The sequence below is a fragment of the Salvelinus alpinus genome, chromosome 1, assembly GCF_045679555.1.
Source record: "Salvelinus alpinus chromosome 1, SLU_Salpinus.1, whole genome shotgun sequence".
NCBI classification, from domain to species: Eukaryota; Metazoa; Chordata; class Actinopteri; order Salmoniformes; family Salmonidae; genus Salvelinus; species Salvelinus alpinus.
Window position 1 is genome coordinate 27,006,831 of NC_092086.1, and position 15,833 is coordinate 27,022,663.

Here is a 15,833-nt window from a genome sequence, read left to right on the forward strand (position 1 = left end):
TAACAAGAAACAATAGGATCAGCATCACCAACATTCCTCATATGACATGTGGGCTGCCCTACATATTTTATCTCATAGTAGGCTAGAAAGTTTTCTCCACAAGTCTTTCCATTGTCATATAACACAAATGGATTCACAAAACACAATGATTTACTCTGTATAACTGGTTATCTGGCCTACCTCTTCAAGGGATAGTGTGCTGATCGTTTTTTTGTGTCATAGGATAGGATACAGTGCACTCTCTACTGCTGGTCAAAATGATATCACAGTATGCCTATATAGGTCAGTTTAAAAAGAGTACGATTTTATATTAAGGTACTCTTTATAAACAGTGTATAACGGATATGTAATGGGGTTATAAGTTACAGGTAGTTAATTAGTTTATAAATAACAATCTATGTATAAAAAACGTATTGTTATTTACAACAACAAAAAACTGTGTTGACAGAGACGAAAAAGAGATGCTAAACCAGTCCAGCCAGCGGCGCTATAGCTCTGGCTGCACGTGGCTTCCTACAGCTACTATATATGGGCATTTTTACCTAAAAAGGATTGTGATTTGAAACGCGGTTAATTATTGCTCTCCTCCATGTGATGTCAGTTTGAGCAGCGGAAAATATTACTCTGCCAGTAGGGGAAAGGGCAAACCGAACGTTAGATACTTTTTAGGCAGGCTTGCCATGCACTGACTTGGTAGCAACATTTTACTTCCTTGAACCTAATTTGGTGGATAACTGAACAGCCAGACAGACCGTCGTTCATCTTCACAACAACCTTTGGATTTGACAACCAGCGCCGAGTAAGTTACAGTAAACGTGAACTATTTTAGAAATAGTCCCACATTCAGACTAGTGGTCTACGACCAGTAATTTATATGGGACGTGCGAAATGTATGCATAAGTGTTGGATTATACGTGCAACTAGTAATGTACTTAGAAAACAGAAAAGTAACGTTAGAATACGAGAAGGTATAACCACAATATTTGGTATGACGTAAACTAGCTCGCTACTAAGCTAGCACATCAAGGCTGCACGACCAACCACCACCATGGCTGCATGCACTTGATTTCTTTCTCCTGATTTCGTAATTATTGACCAGTGCACCAATTATCTAAACTGGAACGGTGTGTGCATCATTGACGTTTATGTTGACAGGGTCTAACTACAATATGTTTTTCTCATCTCCAGCTGAACTAGATTTACTTTGAATTTAACATCTCGCGGTAACCCCGCCTACTGCTTCCCCTGTCTTCTCCTTCGAGTTTTTATTGGCGGATCGCAACCAACTAACAGATGCATATACTGCTAGCTACTGTACTGGAGTGAGGCCGGTCACGACCAGGCTACTGTACTGGAGTGAGGCCGGTCACGACCAGGCTACTGTACTGGAGTGAGGCCGGTCACGACCAGGCTACTGTACTGGAGTGAGGCCGGTCACGACCAGGCTACTGTACTGGAGTGAGGCCGGTCACGACCAGGCTACTGTACTGGAGTGAGGCCGGTCACGACCAGGCTACTGTACTGGAGTGAGGCCGGTCACGACCAGGCTACTGTACTGGAGTGAGGCCGGTCACGACCAGGCTACTGTACTGGAGTGAGGCCGTTCACGACCAGGCTACTGTACTGGAGTGAGGCCGGTCACGACCAGGCTACTGTACTGGAGTGAGGCCGGTCACGACCAGGCTACTGTACTGGAGTGAGGCCGGTCACGACCAGGCTACTGTACTGGAGTGAGGCCGGTCACGACCAGGCTACTGTACTGGAGTGAGGCCGGTCACGACCAGGCTACTGTACTGGAGTGAGGCCGGTCACGACCAGGCTACTGTACTGGAGTGAGGCCGGTCACGACCAGGCTACTGTACTGGAGTGAGGCCGTTCACGACCAGGCTACTGTACTGGAGTGAGGCCGGTCACGACCAGGCTACTGTACTGGAGTGAGGCCGGTCACGACCAGGCTACTGTACTGGAGTGAGGCCGGTCACGACCAGGCTACTGTACTGGAGTGAGGCCGGTCACGACCAGGCTACACCACTATGTTCTCTTATTAATAACTAACCCATCCTTCTGAACAAAAACCTAAAACTGTACTCTGTCGGATTTAAATGTCTATTCAGAGCCCAGCTCTGGAACCTCTTAATTCACTATTCCTTGTAACATTTCTGCTGTAAAGTCCTGGAGATCCAGAAATATATTTGCCCTCTTCACAATACTGTCTAACTTCTTAGATTTCTTTGTTGTTGATTTTTTAAATTAGTTTGAGTAGTGCAATTTGTCACTTGTGCTATATACGCAACAAAGTCCACCTTCTTCACTGTTAGTGTGTCGGGATCCTTCTCCTGCATGGCATTCACTGCAGACTGTGGGACATCCACTACCATCTCATCTCTATTCACTCCTTCAGCTATTTTCACTGCCTCCACATAGGAGATCTGCTGGATAGCCTTGATCCTGCTACTGCAACCTCCATCCTTACAGGGCACTCTGGGAACTCGGGAATGTGATTCCCATCACAATTACAGCAACATGCTTAATCTGACTCTTCAACATATTTATTCCTTCGACAAACACTTGCCACGTGTCCAAACTTTTTACAATTGTAACACTACAGCGGCTTCTGTACATGCGGTCTCACCGCATATCTCACATACCCAAGTTTTACATAAGTTGGGAGAACCACTTCATCAAAAGAAAGTAAAAATGATAGGCTTTGCTCTTTCCTTCCGTCTATCATTCGATTCAAGCGATGTGCGTCAACCACTCCTGGCATGTTATCCCTAAGCCCCACTGCCTCTATGTCCAAAGAGACACCAGAGATGACACCTTTTGCTCCCCCTGTCAATCTTCCAAAGCCCTTTGATTGGTTCAAATGGCTTGGGTGACAGGGTACATCACCATGTAATACACTATCACAGACAGTAGGTGGTGCAGTAGTCCTATGAAGGAGGAGAATGATGCTGGACCACTTTTTTGGCATGGAGATGCAGACTTGGCTGCATGCAATGTGCCACTGCCCTGTTGCATATATCCTGTTGTATTGGTCTCATGTGACTATTTTCTAAATCTTGATCCAAAAGGTTCCATGGGGGCCAAATTAGTTATTGATGAGGCTCAACTTCTCCGCTGATCCTGATTTGATATTTGGGTTGTAATCTGCTCTGTAAACAGGCCACCAGTGAAAATGATGTGTTAGACTTCATTGAGTTACGTGTTTTAGGATTATTAAGCCTTTATTTGACATATGATATAAATTTAAAAGCAGTACTGTAACTGATTTTGCTGTATGTATGTATGGATTCACTTGCATTGGTTAAGATTTGAGTTTGGCCCAACATGAATGTTTTTGACCACAGAGAAAATACCACTCTGTCCTGTGGTCATCCATTTACATGAATAGTGATCCCTCAGCTGTAGGAGTTCTGTCCTGGAGAGGTGATGGGGGAACAGCTGGATTATGAATGTGTTATGAACGTGTATGTGTATCTGAATGAGTAGATTGTGTTGTGCAAATGATGATACATTGAATGTGCAGTAGCAGTAGTTTCCCAGATTGCACTACACTGTCCAGTTATAGATTATTTCTAGTTTTGTATAAGAGACCTAGTCATATAGTTATTGAGCTCTTTAGTCCTGTGACAAAAACAGGGCTTTATTTTTTGTGTATTCTGTACCTCCAGTATTTGTACTCAGTGATTTTGATTGATTTGATACTAAATCATATTCAGTATTACGCTATAGTTTATCAGTATATCTATTGTTCAACTCTCATCCGATGGGAGAAGTTACAGTAGTGGTGGGATGCAGCAATTTCATTTGACTCCAATAGGTTCAGTGTGCGCCATAAACTGACAATAGCGGGTCTGGGAGTGGGAGGAACATCTCTGCTGCGATCCTTCTTGCTTTGTTACGTCTGGGAAGCCATTTTGGAATTCTGCTTGTAGTGCCTGATAATTACGTACACACACGCACTGTCAACTTGCAAACTTTTGTGTGTGTTCACGGATAAATATTATTTTGGTATCTGGGTTAGGATCATCGAACGCACCATACCTGGAATAGACGCCTCGACATGAGGTGTGAAGTTAACGCATCTTGCGAGACAGAAATGTGTGGATCTTTTTCAACTGGATTACGCTCATAAGAATATCAGATGGACTCTTATCTGACGGGCAAGTAGAAGTTACACGCGATATTATTGGAATTATGTTTTATCTAACGTTTTTTTAGTAGTCATAAAATGTACTATAAATTAACGCGCATTTTATTTCCCAGTTTGTAGTGCTTCTCTGGCTCCTTTCTCCAGAATTCCGTTTTGACAGCGAACAGAACCCCGGGCCTGTTTCATTATTTCACATGTTAACTGCGAGCTTAGGCTCAAACGTTTGCTTTATATTACCCTCAGTATCCGCGCAATGAGAGCCTACGTTTGATATGTATGTTATAAACGCAACGTTAATGTCAGTGCATGGACGGGTGTCTGCGTTGTCTAAATATTGCCTTCTAAAATTAGCATTAGGCAATACGAGACTCACGGAGTTTATGGGTCACTTGGACATGCATCATATTTGTAATTTAGGCATTTGCTGCTCCAATTGCACATATTGAAATGGAAGTATAAATTTGGACATATCCAAAACCCGACTTGTGCAGAATCAACAATTCGATATCGTTATTTTTTTTAACCTAGCGCGTCACATACTGTTCTGTGAAAAGACCGTTTTATAAAAAACATGCATGTTGTGAAAGTGGCAATTTTAAAAAGGTTTCTATAGAGCTCCACAGTGGAGGTGTCATAATACCGATAAAACCTAGTGGTCAAACAGGGAAATAGTGTCAATCGTTTTTCCACCATTCATTTTTTCCATTGGGGATTTTAGAAACACTTAATAAGGGCTGTAGCTGTGTTCGAATACCCATACTGTATACTACATTCTTAATGAGTATATACTACATACTATTAGTTCATTTTAGTATACTGTAAACAAACTATCGTTTCAGTTGAGTGCTCCTGAAGTTGATGTTGCGATGCAACCTCTTGCTAGCTTGTTAGCATAACCAATGACTAGCAAAACATTTTACGATTTCGGGTGTGTTCGTAAATTCAGTCTGGAGTGCCAGAGTGTGATATGGGTGTTTGTAAATCCAGAGCATTGTCAGATTGTCAGTTCGTAAATTCAGAGCGTTTCACTCTCGGAACATTCAGATGTCACACTGGACGCTCAGGCCGAGGAGTATGGTTGATCGTTCAACGGCAAGCTAACTGACTAACGTTGGCTAGCTACTTCCAGACTCAAATGATAGAACACCTCACTGAACATTTTACTCGCCCTAGCAGAGCTGGTTAGGCTGTTTATGTTATCCAGAGCATTGGTGACTAACTGAGCTGCTGGCAACTATTTAATTACACCTGTTTTTGCCAATATTTACTGACACCGGCCTTATTCAACAGGAGAGTGCTCTGAAATCAGAGTAGATAGGCAAAATTAACAATATCCATAGAAACGCACAACTGAATGATGTGAATAATCAAGTCAAACGTTGGGTAGTTAGTTAATATACTGCCTGGCAAGTTCGATGTAGTAGACAACTAACGTTAGGTAACTAGCTAACATACCGGTAAAGTACATACTGCTGTAATGCTATGTGGTTCGTAAGGATAGCGTAACTAACAAATTGTCAGCCAACATAACGTGTAACTTATGTGAAAAGTTATTACTTTATTACATTGCTTAACATCTGTCATAATTAGTTCAAGCAATGAATTTGTATCCGCTCTCATCGGACTTCGGCTGCATATTTTCCACCATTTTCTTCAAATCTGAAAAATGAAGCCACAGCCATTTTCTGAAGAATTGCATTATAGGCCGTAAAAGCACGAAAACAGTGTCCACTGCGTGTATACCTCGTATTTTGGCGAATTTAGTACGGGAACTTTTGGCATACTATGACCAATAAGGATACAATATACTAAATTCGCGTCACAAATAGTGAGGTTAGTATGAGTATTCGAACACCGCTTGTGTTTCATGTAGGCTTACCCTGGCATGACGTTTATAACCATGTAAATCTCTCCCGGACAAGGTTACTTTTTTATCTAAACTATTGGTACCATTTCCCTGTTTGACCGCTCGGCTTTATGGGTATTATGACTCATACTGTGGTTCTCTATAGCAGGGTTTCCCAAACTTGGTCCTGCCCCCCTCCGTGCACGTTTTGTTTTTTGCCCAGGCACTACACACCTGATTCTAATAATCATAGCTTGGTGATGAGTTGGTTATTTAAGTTTGGGGAACCCTGCTCTATAGTGTGTGTGTATATGGGTGGGTGGGCTAGTGAGTGTGCCTGTGCTGTTTGTGTTCAGCCTGTCTCTCGAGTATAAGTTCATAGGTCGTGCCCTTTGCAAGATTTTACAAGCTAAGCCTGGGAAGGGTTTTGACAAGAAAGGATACAGGTTTTGTCAGATTTGACATTTCGTAGCAGGTTAGGAGAATTTACGCAGCAGATTAGGATAGTTAATGTAGCAGGTTAGATAATTAGGTTAAGGTTAGAAAAAGAGTTAGGGTTAGCTAAAATTTAAATAATAATCAACTTTTTATGTGAATTTGACAAAAGCTGAATCCTTTCTACCCATGACCCCTGGGAAGATGGCTTGTAAAAGCAAAAATGGAGGATGACCAATTGCTCTTTTATGGTGGTTGTGATACATTGGCTGGCAGTTAAAACATGTTTCTAAAGTTGGTTCCCATCTCAGCAATCTCAAAATAATTCAGTTTTGAACACACAGGAGGGCTTATATTGTTATTTTCCTGAACTTGGAATGTCCAGTAACTTCTGCATCCTGAAGGATTGCCAAAAACAGGCCACCAATCCAACCAACTAATCCAGGTAGAATTAAAGACGCCACATGGGTTTTCATGATTATTTATCCCTGTTTTGGGCCTTTGGATTTACAAATAGATTTGACCTGTGGTTAAGATTACCAGGCTGTAGGCCCTCTGATTTGTCATTCCCCCAAATCTGGCATCTGTTCCCTCTATAGTGCTCAGTCTTATTTAGTACAACCTCTATAATAGTATATTATAGGTTGCAGGGGTGCTTCCTTAGCTACTCTAGTATCAGCACGGCTCAGGTTTGTTGTAGGAAGATATGACGTGGGTAGTAACTTGCAGGGCCATCCTACTGTAAGTTATCAGCGGAAGCGGAGTCATTCAAACCAAACCGGCTGAATTATGTAACCATTGAATTCTGTGCATATTTGAGAGGCAACCGTTCCATTGCTGTTTGAGTTTACTTCAAGGCTAGATGTTGTAGATCCATATTTAAAATCAATACATTAGTGTTTCAGCTCCATTTATTCATTTCCCTCTGTTTTGAATAGACTAAACTAATCACCACAACCAAATTCATCCCTGTCATGTTCCCTATATAGTACCTGTTAGGTTACTATATATTTGACTGAGGGTTTAAACAGGTTTCATGTTAGCCCTCTCCTGACCCTTCACGGGGTCATGTTCAATTGAGTAGCTTATAGATTACTGTGTCCCACGCGTGCCATCTTCCTGGTGTTGCGTCTGGGAGTGTGCAGGGCTCACAATGTTGCAGACAGAAATGTAGGCTAATGTATAGAACTGGCAAAATTCCCACAATTATATCTACTCCTCTCCTACACAAACATTCTGTAATGTTATTTGCACCGCACCCTCCTGAACAGGCCCCAGGCATCTACCTGGCTAGGTGTGTCCCGTCCATTACCAGGGTTGGGCCTATAGCTCCACCTCTGTATGTGCTACTCTCTGAAGGGAGAGAGCCTGTTTTCCCCAGTCGGTCTGGTATTGGGCTGGGTGCTGTGCCTGAGAGGGAGTCAGTCTGGTATTTTGGCTGGGTGCCTTGCCTGAGAGGGACTCCCATTGTCCCCTGTCCTGTCTCCCCTGGTCCCCGTCAGCCCACAGCTGCTGAACTACAGAAAGAGAAGAAGAGTTCCATTCATTATCCAACACTGCTGCCTGCCTTCCGAAGCGCAAGTCGTCAACAGGCCGCAGACATAATGCAAGTGAAGGAGGTTGGCCAAGTCTATTCTACAGAGCAGAGCAGGGCTGTAGTATTGTGTGCTAGGGGAAATTATAATGTGTAACTGCTGTCATTACTCGCCTGTCTGCCTGGGCTCTGGGACTCTCCAGAGCAGCTACTGCTGCCTAGGTTTTCTTGGAGTGAAGCCAAGTAGATTGGGTCTAATGTGGGATTGTGCTGTGGAGGCACAGAGAGAGATTGACTTAATATTCACCAGAGAGGTGTAGTATGTCTGTGGAACAGTTTGTTTGTATGCTAACTAGTGAGTATTTGTAGGACTATGCTATTGCTCTGTGGGAAAGTAAATCAACTTGTTACTGGATCTAAACATCACTAGTGTCGAGAGACAAGCTGAACAATTCAGTGTGTGTGTGTGTGTGTGTGTGTAATGCATGCCTTTGCTGGTGTGTTAGAATGATAATCCCTCATCTATTGTGCTATGGCCTAAAGAGCCCTCTCCCTTCCACCCTGACTCTTGCAGTCTGATTGGAGAATGACCATGGATTTCTCTCGTCTACACACATACACTCCTCCACAGTGTGCTCCAGAGAACACAGGATATACCTACTCCCTCAGGTGAGAATGCTGGCTGCGCTACGTGTATGGAACAATTGCATGAGTATTTACTTGAATTGAAATGGTATAGTACATATCCTGTTCCTCTGTAGAACAGGCTAGAGGTTTCATACTGTGTCTTATCCAAGGTTCAGGGAGCTATCTGTTCCTCTGTAGAACAGGCTAGAGGTTTCATACTGTGTCTTATCCAAGGTTCAGGGAGCTATCTGTTCCTCTGTAGAACAGGCTAGAGGTTTCATACTGTGTCTTATCCAAGGTTCAGGGAGCTATCTGTTCCTCTGTAGAACAGGCTAGAGGTTTCATACTGTGTCTTATCCAAGGTTCAGGGAGCTATCTGTTCCTCTGTAGAACAGGCTAGAGGTTTCATACTGTGTCTTATCCAAGGTTCAGGGAGCTATCTGTTCCTCTGTAGAACAGGCTAGAGGTTTCATACTGTGTCTTATCCAAGGTTCAGGGAGCTATCTGTTCCTCTGTAGAACAGGCTAGAGGTTTCATACTGTGTCTTATCCAAGGTTCAGGGAGCTATCTGTTCCTCTGTAGAACAGGCTAGAGGTTTCATACTGTGTCTTATCCAAGGTTCAGGGAGCTATCTGTTCCTCTGTAGAACAGGCTAGAGGTTTCATACTGTGTCTTATCCAAGGTTCAGGGAGCTATCTGTTACTCTGTTGCTCTTCCCGTATTCAGATGGCCTCCAGATGTGTGGCGAGGGTTATCATCAATCTTTCCTTTCTACACAAGTTAGCTATTCTTCCGTGACTCACATAAAAATAGTATTTGTTATTGAATCCCGTCGCCCTAATGTGGTTATGTCCACTGACTACAGTCAGAGCCTCTGTCAGATCAGTCAAGTCATTACCACAGCCGTGGAGAATGAAAGGGTTCTGCTGCCTCAAATGATCCTGAGCTTGTTTCTCATTCACCTCCCGTTTTTCAGTGTTTGACATCTCTTTCCAAGAGTGAAGCACCATTAGGAGTCCTGAATGAGATTGTGTTGCATTCAGAAATCTTACTGAATTGATTGTCTTTGCTTTCACTTGAGTAAAAAGATATTTGAAGTACATTTGAGAATACATTTTACAACAGTTGGAGTGAGGAGAGAATGTTGAAATTGTAAAGATGTATTTTAATTTGGCTTCTATTTCTAGCTAAATATTTGCAGTCTTGATACAAATATTTATCCTTGACAGTTAATACATTGAAGATCTTGGTGCATTCTTTCTGATGAGTTCCAGAGTTGCTCACAAGAACAACCGCCGTGGTTGTGGTTTCGATGATTCAACCCGATGATTCAGTCAGTGTGTGCGCTTGTGGTTCAGCATTTCTGTGTGTAAGGCTATGTGTTATGAGGGAACAACACAATGAAAATGGTAGCATAGCGCCTTTTGTAGTTTTCTTAGTTTGGACTAACTATCTCTTTCTTAGCTTGGTGCTTCCTTTGTTTCCTCTCATGGTACAGTATGTCTCATGTTAGTCACACTGTTCTCTCTCTCCCACTGAATTTTCAAGGAAGAAACTTTTCATGTTGTGCAGGTTATTTATTTATTTCTGGATAAAAAAGGGGGCTTAGGTGGTGGGTGTGGCAATGGACGCGGCAAAGGGCACAGTTAGACTTCAGCTCGGCTGGATTTTAGGGAACATATGAAAGGCCCCCATCTAAGTGGTGTAGCAATTTTTTGTGATCTCTCTCTCTTCAGCACATCATCTCTGGGGCCTGGGCATGAAACTGCTTGCAGGTGTGATTGTCACTGAATATGCAGGTGATTTGTGTGAAGTTGGAATGTTGTTTTTTTACACTGTCACTTTTGACACCTCGTGTAAAGAAATGGGGGGGGGGGTGCTGGAATTTGTGTAAAGAAATGGCAGTGCTGGAATTTGGGTCTTTACGAGGAGAAATTATGTTGTGCTTCTTGTTGAGAGAGAGAATAACAGTGTAACACACTCGTGTACGGAGCATGTTCTAACACAACCACTCCCATTAGATTGACTACCATTCTCTACCCTCGCTCTCCTTTGAAAAATGCTAAGGGCATTCCTATAGAAAGCCCTTCAGTCAGCTGACATGTTTAGTCCTCTCCTCTCCCTGAGTTGGACTAGGCCCAGACCACAGGCTGTCCTCCAAGGCCTGGCTTGCCTGACAACTAGATGACATTTACATACATCCCTTGTAATTGCCTTTAATATCTCACTGTTCTCACAGGCATGTAGAAGAGGTGGGAGTGCCTGTCTCATAATTGCTCAGTTTAACCTCTTGATAAGCTGTGGAGCCACGTTGACTCCCCTCACTGTGAAGGTATAAGGCAATCCCAGAAGAAAAAAGATCATAACCAAGCAACACTTTCCCTGCATTGAAAGCTCTCCCACAGCTGTGTCCTACCCAATAGAATCACACTTCATAGTTCAAATTCTAACAGCCCGGCTACTACTACCACATCTTCTGACTGTGGGAAAGGCTGTTTTGGTGCCGGACCGGTCCCAGGTCGTGTGTGGAGTGAGGCGGAGACCGATTTAAAGGAAAAGGCTCTGGGTTCTCAGTCTCTCACTCGCACACACACACAATTGGAATGTAACAGGTAGGCCTAGCATGGAAGACTGGAACAAGACCGTGTGTCTCCATGGGCCGGTGAGAGTTGATCAACCATATAAATGCCTGGTGGCACTGATCTGAGAATTAGGTAAAGAGTCTCTCTTTCTTGTACATGAAAGAGTAATGTAGGCTAATACTTCACTTATTGAACAAACTGACAGAGAAGGCAGTTGACTCATGTACTGTAGCTAGGCATCAGAAATATCAGCCTATCAGTTTGAGAGCTGTCACACTGTAGTGTGTGTGTGTGTGTGTGTGTGTGTGTGTGTGTGTGTGTGTGTGTGTGTGTGTGTGTGTGTGTGTGTGTGTGTGTGTGTGTGTGTGGCTTCTTGTGGAATGGGGAGAGGGTCGCGCTGAGAGGGACAGGGTCAGGTGACAGCAACCGTTGGACCATCTGTTGTCAGAACTCAAAAGACTGGTAGACAAGTTGGAGAAAGGGAGGGAGGAAGGAATGAAAGCCCAACCAATCACATCCAACAATCTGAGAGGCCTTTTAGAAGCCCCACAGTGAGGGGAACAAACCTAGCCTGAGTGGACAGGAGCAGGAGGCCAGGATCCCATTCATTAGGCAACACTGTAGCAAAACATTTAGCTAAGGGCAAAGGAAAATCAGGCTTTTTATTGGACAAGTTAAAGTAGTCCTTCCTGTTTCAGTTCATTGTCTTCCGTTTGGGGCCTAATCAATACGACCCAGCAGAGACCACCATGCTACAGCCCACCAACCAAGGGTTAATTACCAGTGTATTCCCATTGGTACAAACCAAATAGTCATTAGCTGTAAGGAGAATGGCCTCACTGATTGATGTTAAGCCTGTACAATGTCTGCCCTTGTAAGGGGAGGTCTCCCTGCTCTCTCCCAGGCTCTCAGCTATTTCCTGGCTTTAGGCTATTGATCTACTGCTGTCAGTGGAGGATTCTGGGGTATTACCCCTGTGAGAAAATAAGTTGTACCAGCTATAGAGAGACATTCAATTGTTATTTTTAATTATATGGTACCACCCAAGCTACTCCCCTGTACTACACCGGGAAATGTTGTAACGAGATACTAATCAGTCATAACTTTAATCTTTTTTTTAATAAAAACGTTTTTTTAAATTATTGAACTCCATATATTAGAGAATCCATATACACCTCATGACCAAAAGAATGTGGACACCTGCTCGCCAAACATCTCATTCCAAAATCATGGGCATTAATATGGAGTTGGTCCCCCCCTTTGCTGCTATAACAGCCTCCACTCTTCTGGGAAGGCTTTCCACTAGATGTTGGAACATTGCTGCGGGAACTTGTTTCCATTCAGCCATGAACATTAGTTAGGTCGGGCATTGATGTTGGGCGATTAGGCCTGGCTCGCAGTCGGCGTTCCAATTCATCCCAAAGGTGTTCGATGGGGTTGAGGTTAGGGCTCTGTGCAGGTCAGTCAAGTCCTTCCACACCGATCTCGAAAAACTATTTCTGTATGGACCTCGCTTTGTACATGGGGGCATTGTCATGATGAAACGGGAAAAGGGCTTTCCCCAAACTCTTGCCACAAAGTTGGAAGCGCAGAATCGTCTAGAATATCATTGTATGCTGTAGCGTTAAGATTTCCCTTCACGAGTCAATCACAGCAGAGTACACACACCTACCTACCTGACACCCAGCAGTGTAGTAGAGTTCTGCCCCTTTCAAATAAACAGCACCTGATGGATGGGGTTCGAGACACACTGACCCGAGCCTGAGACTGCAATAGTGTGTCTCTTCAATGGGCCCCTTCATACTTTATGACCAGTCTGTGTTACTGGGTAAGTAGGTCCCCTGGTTGGCCTTAGTATTATATCTCTCATAGTCACTCAAACTGATCTAGGGTAATATTAGGACTAGTGGTTATAGTGATATGATCAGGCTGGGTGGAAGGTGATCTAGGGTAATATTAGGACTAGTGGTTATAGTGATATGATCAGCCTGGGGCTGGGTGGAAGGTGATCTAGGGTCATATTAGGACTAGTGGTTATAGTGATATGATCAGCCTGGGGCTGGGTGGAAGGTGATCTAGGGTAATATTAGGACTAGTGGTTATAGTGATATGATCAGCCTGGGGCTGGGTGGAAGGTGATCTAGGGTAATATTAGGACTAGTGGTTATAGTGATATGATCAGCCTGGGGCTGGGTGGAAGGTGATCTAGGGTCATATTAGGACTAGTGGTTATAGTGATATGATCAGCCTGGGGCTGGGTGGAAGGTGATCTAGGGTAATATTAGGACCAGTGGTTATAGTGATATGATCAGCCTGGGGCTGGGTGGAAGGTGATCTAGGGTAATATTAGGACCAGTGCTTATCGTGATTTGATCAGCCTGGGGCTGGGTGGAAGGTGATCTAGGGTCATATTAGGACTAGTGGTTATAGTGATATGATCAGCCTGGGGCTGGGTGGAAGGTGATCTAGGGTAATATTAGGACCAGTGGTTATAGTGATATGATCAGCCTGGGGCTGGGTGGAAGGTGATCTAGGGTAATATTAGGACCAGTGCTTATCGTGATTTGATCAGCCTGGGGCTGGGTGGAAGGTGATCTAGGGTAATATTAGGACTAGTGGTTATAGTGATATGATCAGCCTGGGGCTGGGTGGAAGGTGATCTAGGGTAATATTAGGACTAGTGGTTATAGTGATATGATCAGCCTGGGGCTGGGTGGAAGGTGATCTAGGGTAATATTAGGACTAGTGGTTATAGTGATATGATCAGCCTGGGGCTGGGTGGAAGGTGATCTAGGGTAATATTAGGACTAGTGGTTATAGTGATATGATCAGCCTGGGGCTGGGTGGAAGGTGATCTAGGGTAATATTAGGACTAGTGGTTATAGTGATATGATCAGCCTGGGGCTGGGTGGAAGGTGATCTAGGGTAATATTAGGACTAGTGGTTATAGTGATATGATCAGCCTGGGGCTGGGTGGAAGGTGATCTAGGGTAATATTAGGACTAGTGGTTATAGTGATATGATCAGCCTGGGGCTGGGTGGAAGGTGATCTAGGGTAATATTAGGACTAGTGGTTATAGTGATATGATCAGCCTGGGGCTGGGTGGAAGGTGAGAAAGAAGGGATGAAGTGGAGGTAATAAAGACTGTGTTCAAGGAAGGTTGAAGGCATATGTGGAGAAGGAGTACCAGTTGCTGCTGGTTGGCCATGCTGCACTCACAGTTGTTTAGGACATCTGGTGTGTGTTGTGGGACAATGTGGGCTGTGTGTGTGTGTGTGTGTGTGTGTGTGTGTGTGTGTGTGTGTGTGTGTGTGTGTGTGTGTGTGTGTGTGTGTGTGTGTGTGTGTGTGTGTGTGTGTGTGTGTGTGTGTGTGTGTGTGGCAGCATGGTTGCCTCCCTCAGACAGTGCTTCACTGGTCGCTGGTTGAATGGCAGCAGCTGGATGATTGTGTCAGAGGTGGTGTTGTTGACCCCATTCAGGCTGAACTTATAACATGTGAAGGGGAATTTCAACTACTGTCTCTTCTCTACTTTCTAGTGCTCCTCTCTGACAGGATTTGTTCTGTAGAAGTGGGAGGGGCGCAAACTCAGGCGGCCACAGATCACACACACACCCTCTCAGGCCCCGGAGAGCTGTTTGGAAAAGTTTCCATAGCAACAAGGGCAATATGAGAGAGAGAGGAAGAGATGGCACACTGTTGGAGAGAGAAGAGAAGGAAGAGAAGTGCTTCTGTTCTGTTTGAGGGACAAGAGGAGGATGTGCGGTGGCCGTAATCTGAGCCAATTGAAACCCACCCAGAGTTAGACAGATGGAAATCTGAGATCCCCTCTACCCAGCCTGTCCCTGCCCTGCCTGTGGTAAATATAGGCCTGTGTTCCTCCTCAGGGGAATGGCAGCTCTCTACTCTATAATGGTTTAGGAAACCGTAGGGTGGGACGTGTGTCTGTGTGTGTGTTTCCCCCACAGACCTGCACTGACCCTCCAGAGCCCAGCTTACACAACTGTGGAAACATTTTCAGTAAAACCTAATTTTGTAAGCAGAATGTAGTGAGGCCCAGAAGGGTTTAAAGGAGGAGTTGTGAACCCTGCTGGGAGTGATATCTCCCTCAGTAATACACTCCAGAACACAGCCTGCTGGTGGTTAGTCTCAACGCCACATTTGGTTTGAAACGGTTCTGCTAATGACGTTTTCAGTGTGTTTAGTATTTGGCCTAACATACCAGGCTTGTTAAGGGTGAGTTGACAGTGCATCAGTTTTTCAACAAGAAAGGTGTGTGTGTGTGTGTGTGTGTGTGTGTGTGTGTGTGTGTGTGTGTGTGTGTGTGTGTGTGTGTGTGTGTGTGTGTGTGTGTGTGTGTGTGTGTGTGTGTGTGTGTGTGTGTGTGTGTGTGTGTGTGTAGAATCGTTCAACCTGTGGTTTCACCGTTTAGGTTTCGAGAACATGTGGTTTGTAATCTGTGTCTGAGCTCCCTGACTGTGGTGTGTGTGACTGTATCACTGCTCCCTGACTGTGGTGTGTGTGACTGTATCACTGCTCCCTGACTGTGGTGTGTGTGACTGTATCACTGCTCCCTGACTGTGGTGTGTGTGACTGTATCACTTCTCCCTGACTGTGGTGTGTGTGACTGTATCACTGCTCCCTGACTGTGGT

The 15,833-nt window shown here is 44.3% G+C and overlaps 1 protein-coding gene across 1 annotated transcript in view; it reads left to right on the forward strand.

Annotated features, from left to right (window-relative positions):
• The first annotated feature begins 7,562 nt into the window (after positions 1–7,562).
• The window catches only part of LOC139572331 (SUN domain-containing protein 1-like), a 39,386-nt gene continuing 31,115 nt past the window's right edge, over positions 7,563–15,833 (forward strand). The window contains 2 exon segments of the mRNA XM_071395033.1: positions 7,563–8,056; positions 8,546–8,640. Of these exon segments, the coding sequence (XP_071251134.1) occupies positions 7,616–8,056; positions 8,546–8,640 (536 nt within the window). The 5' untranslated portion in view covers positions 7,563–7,615.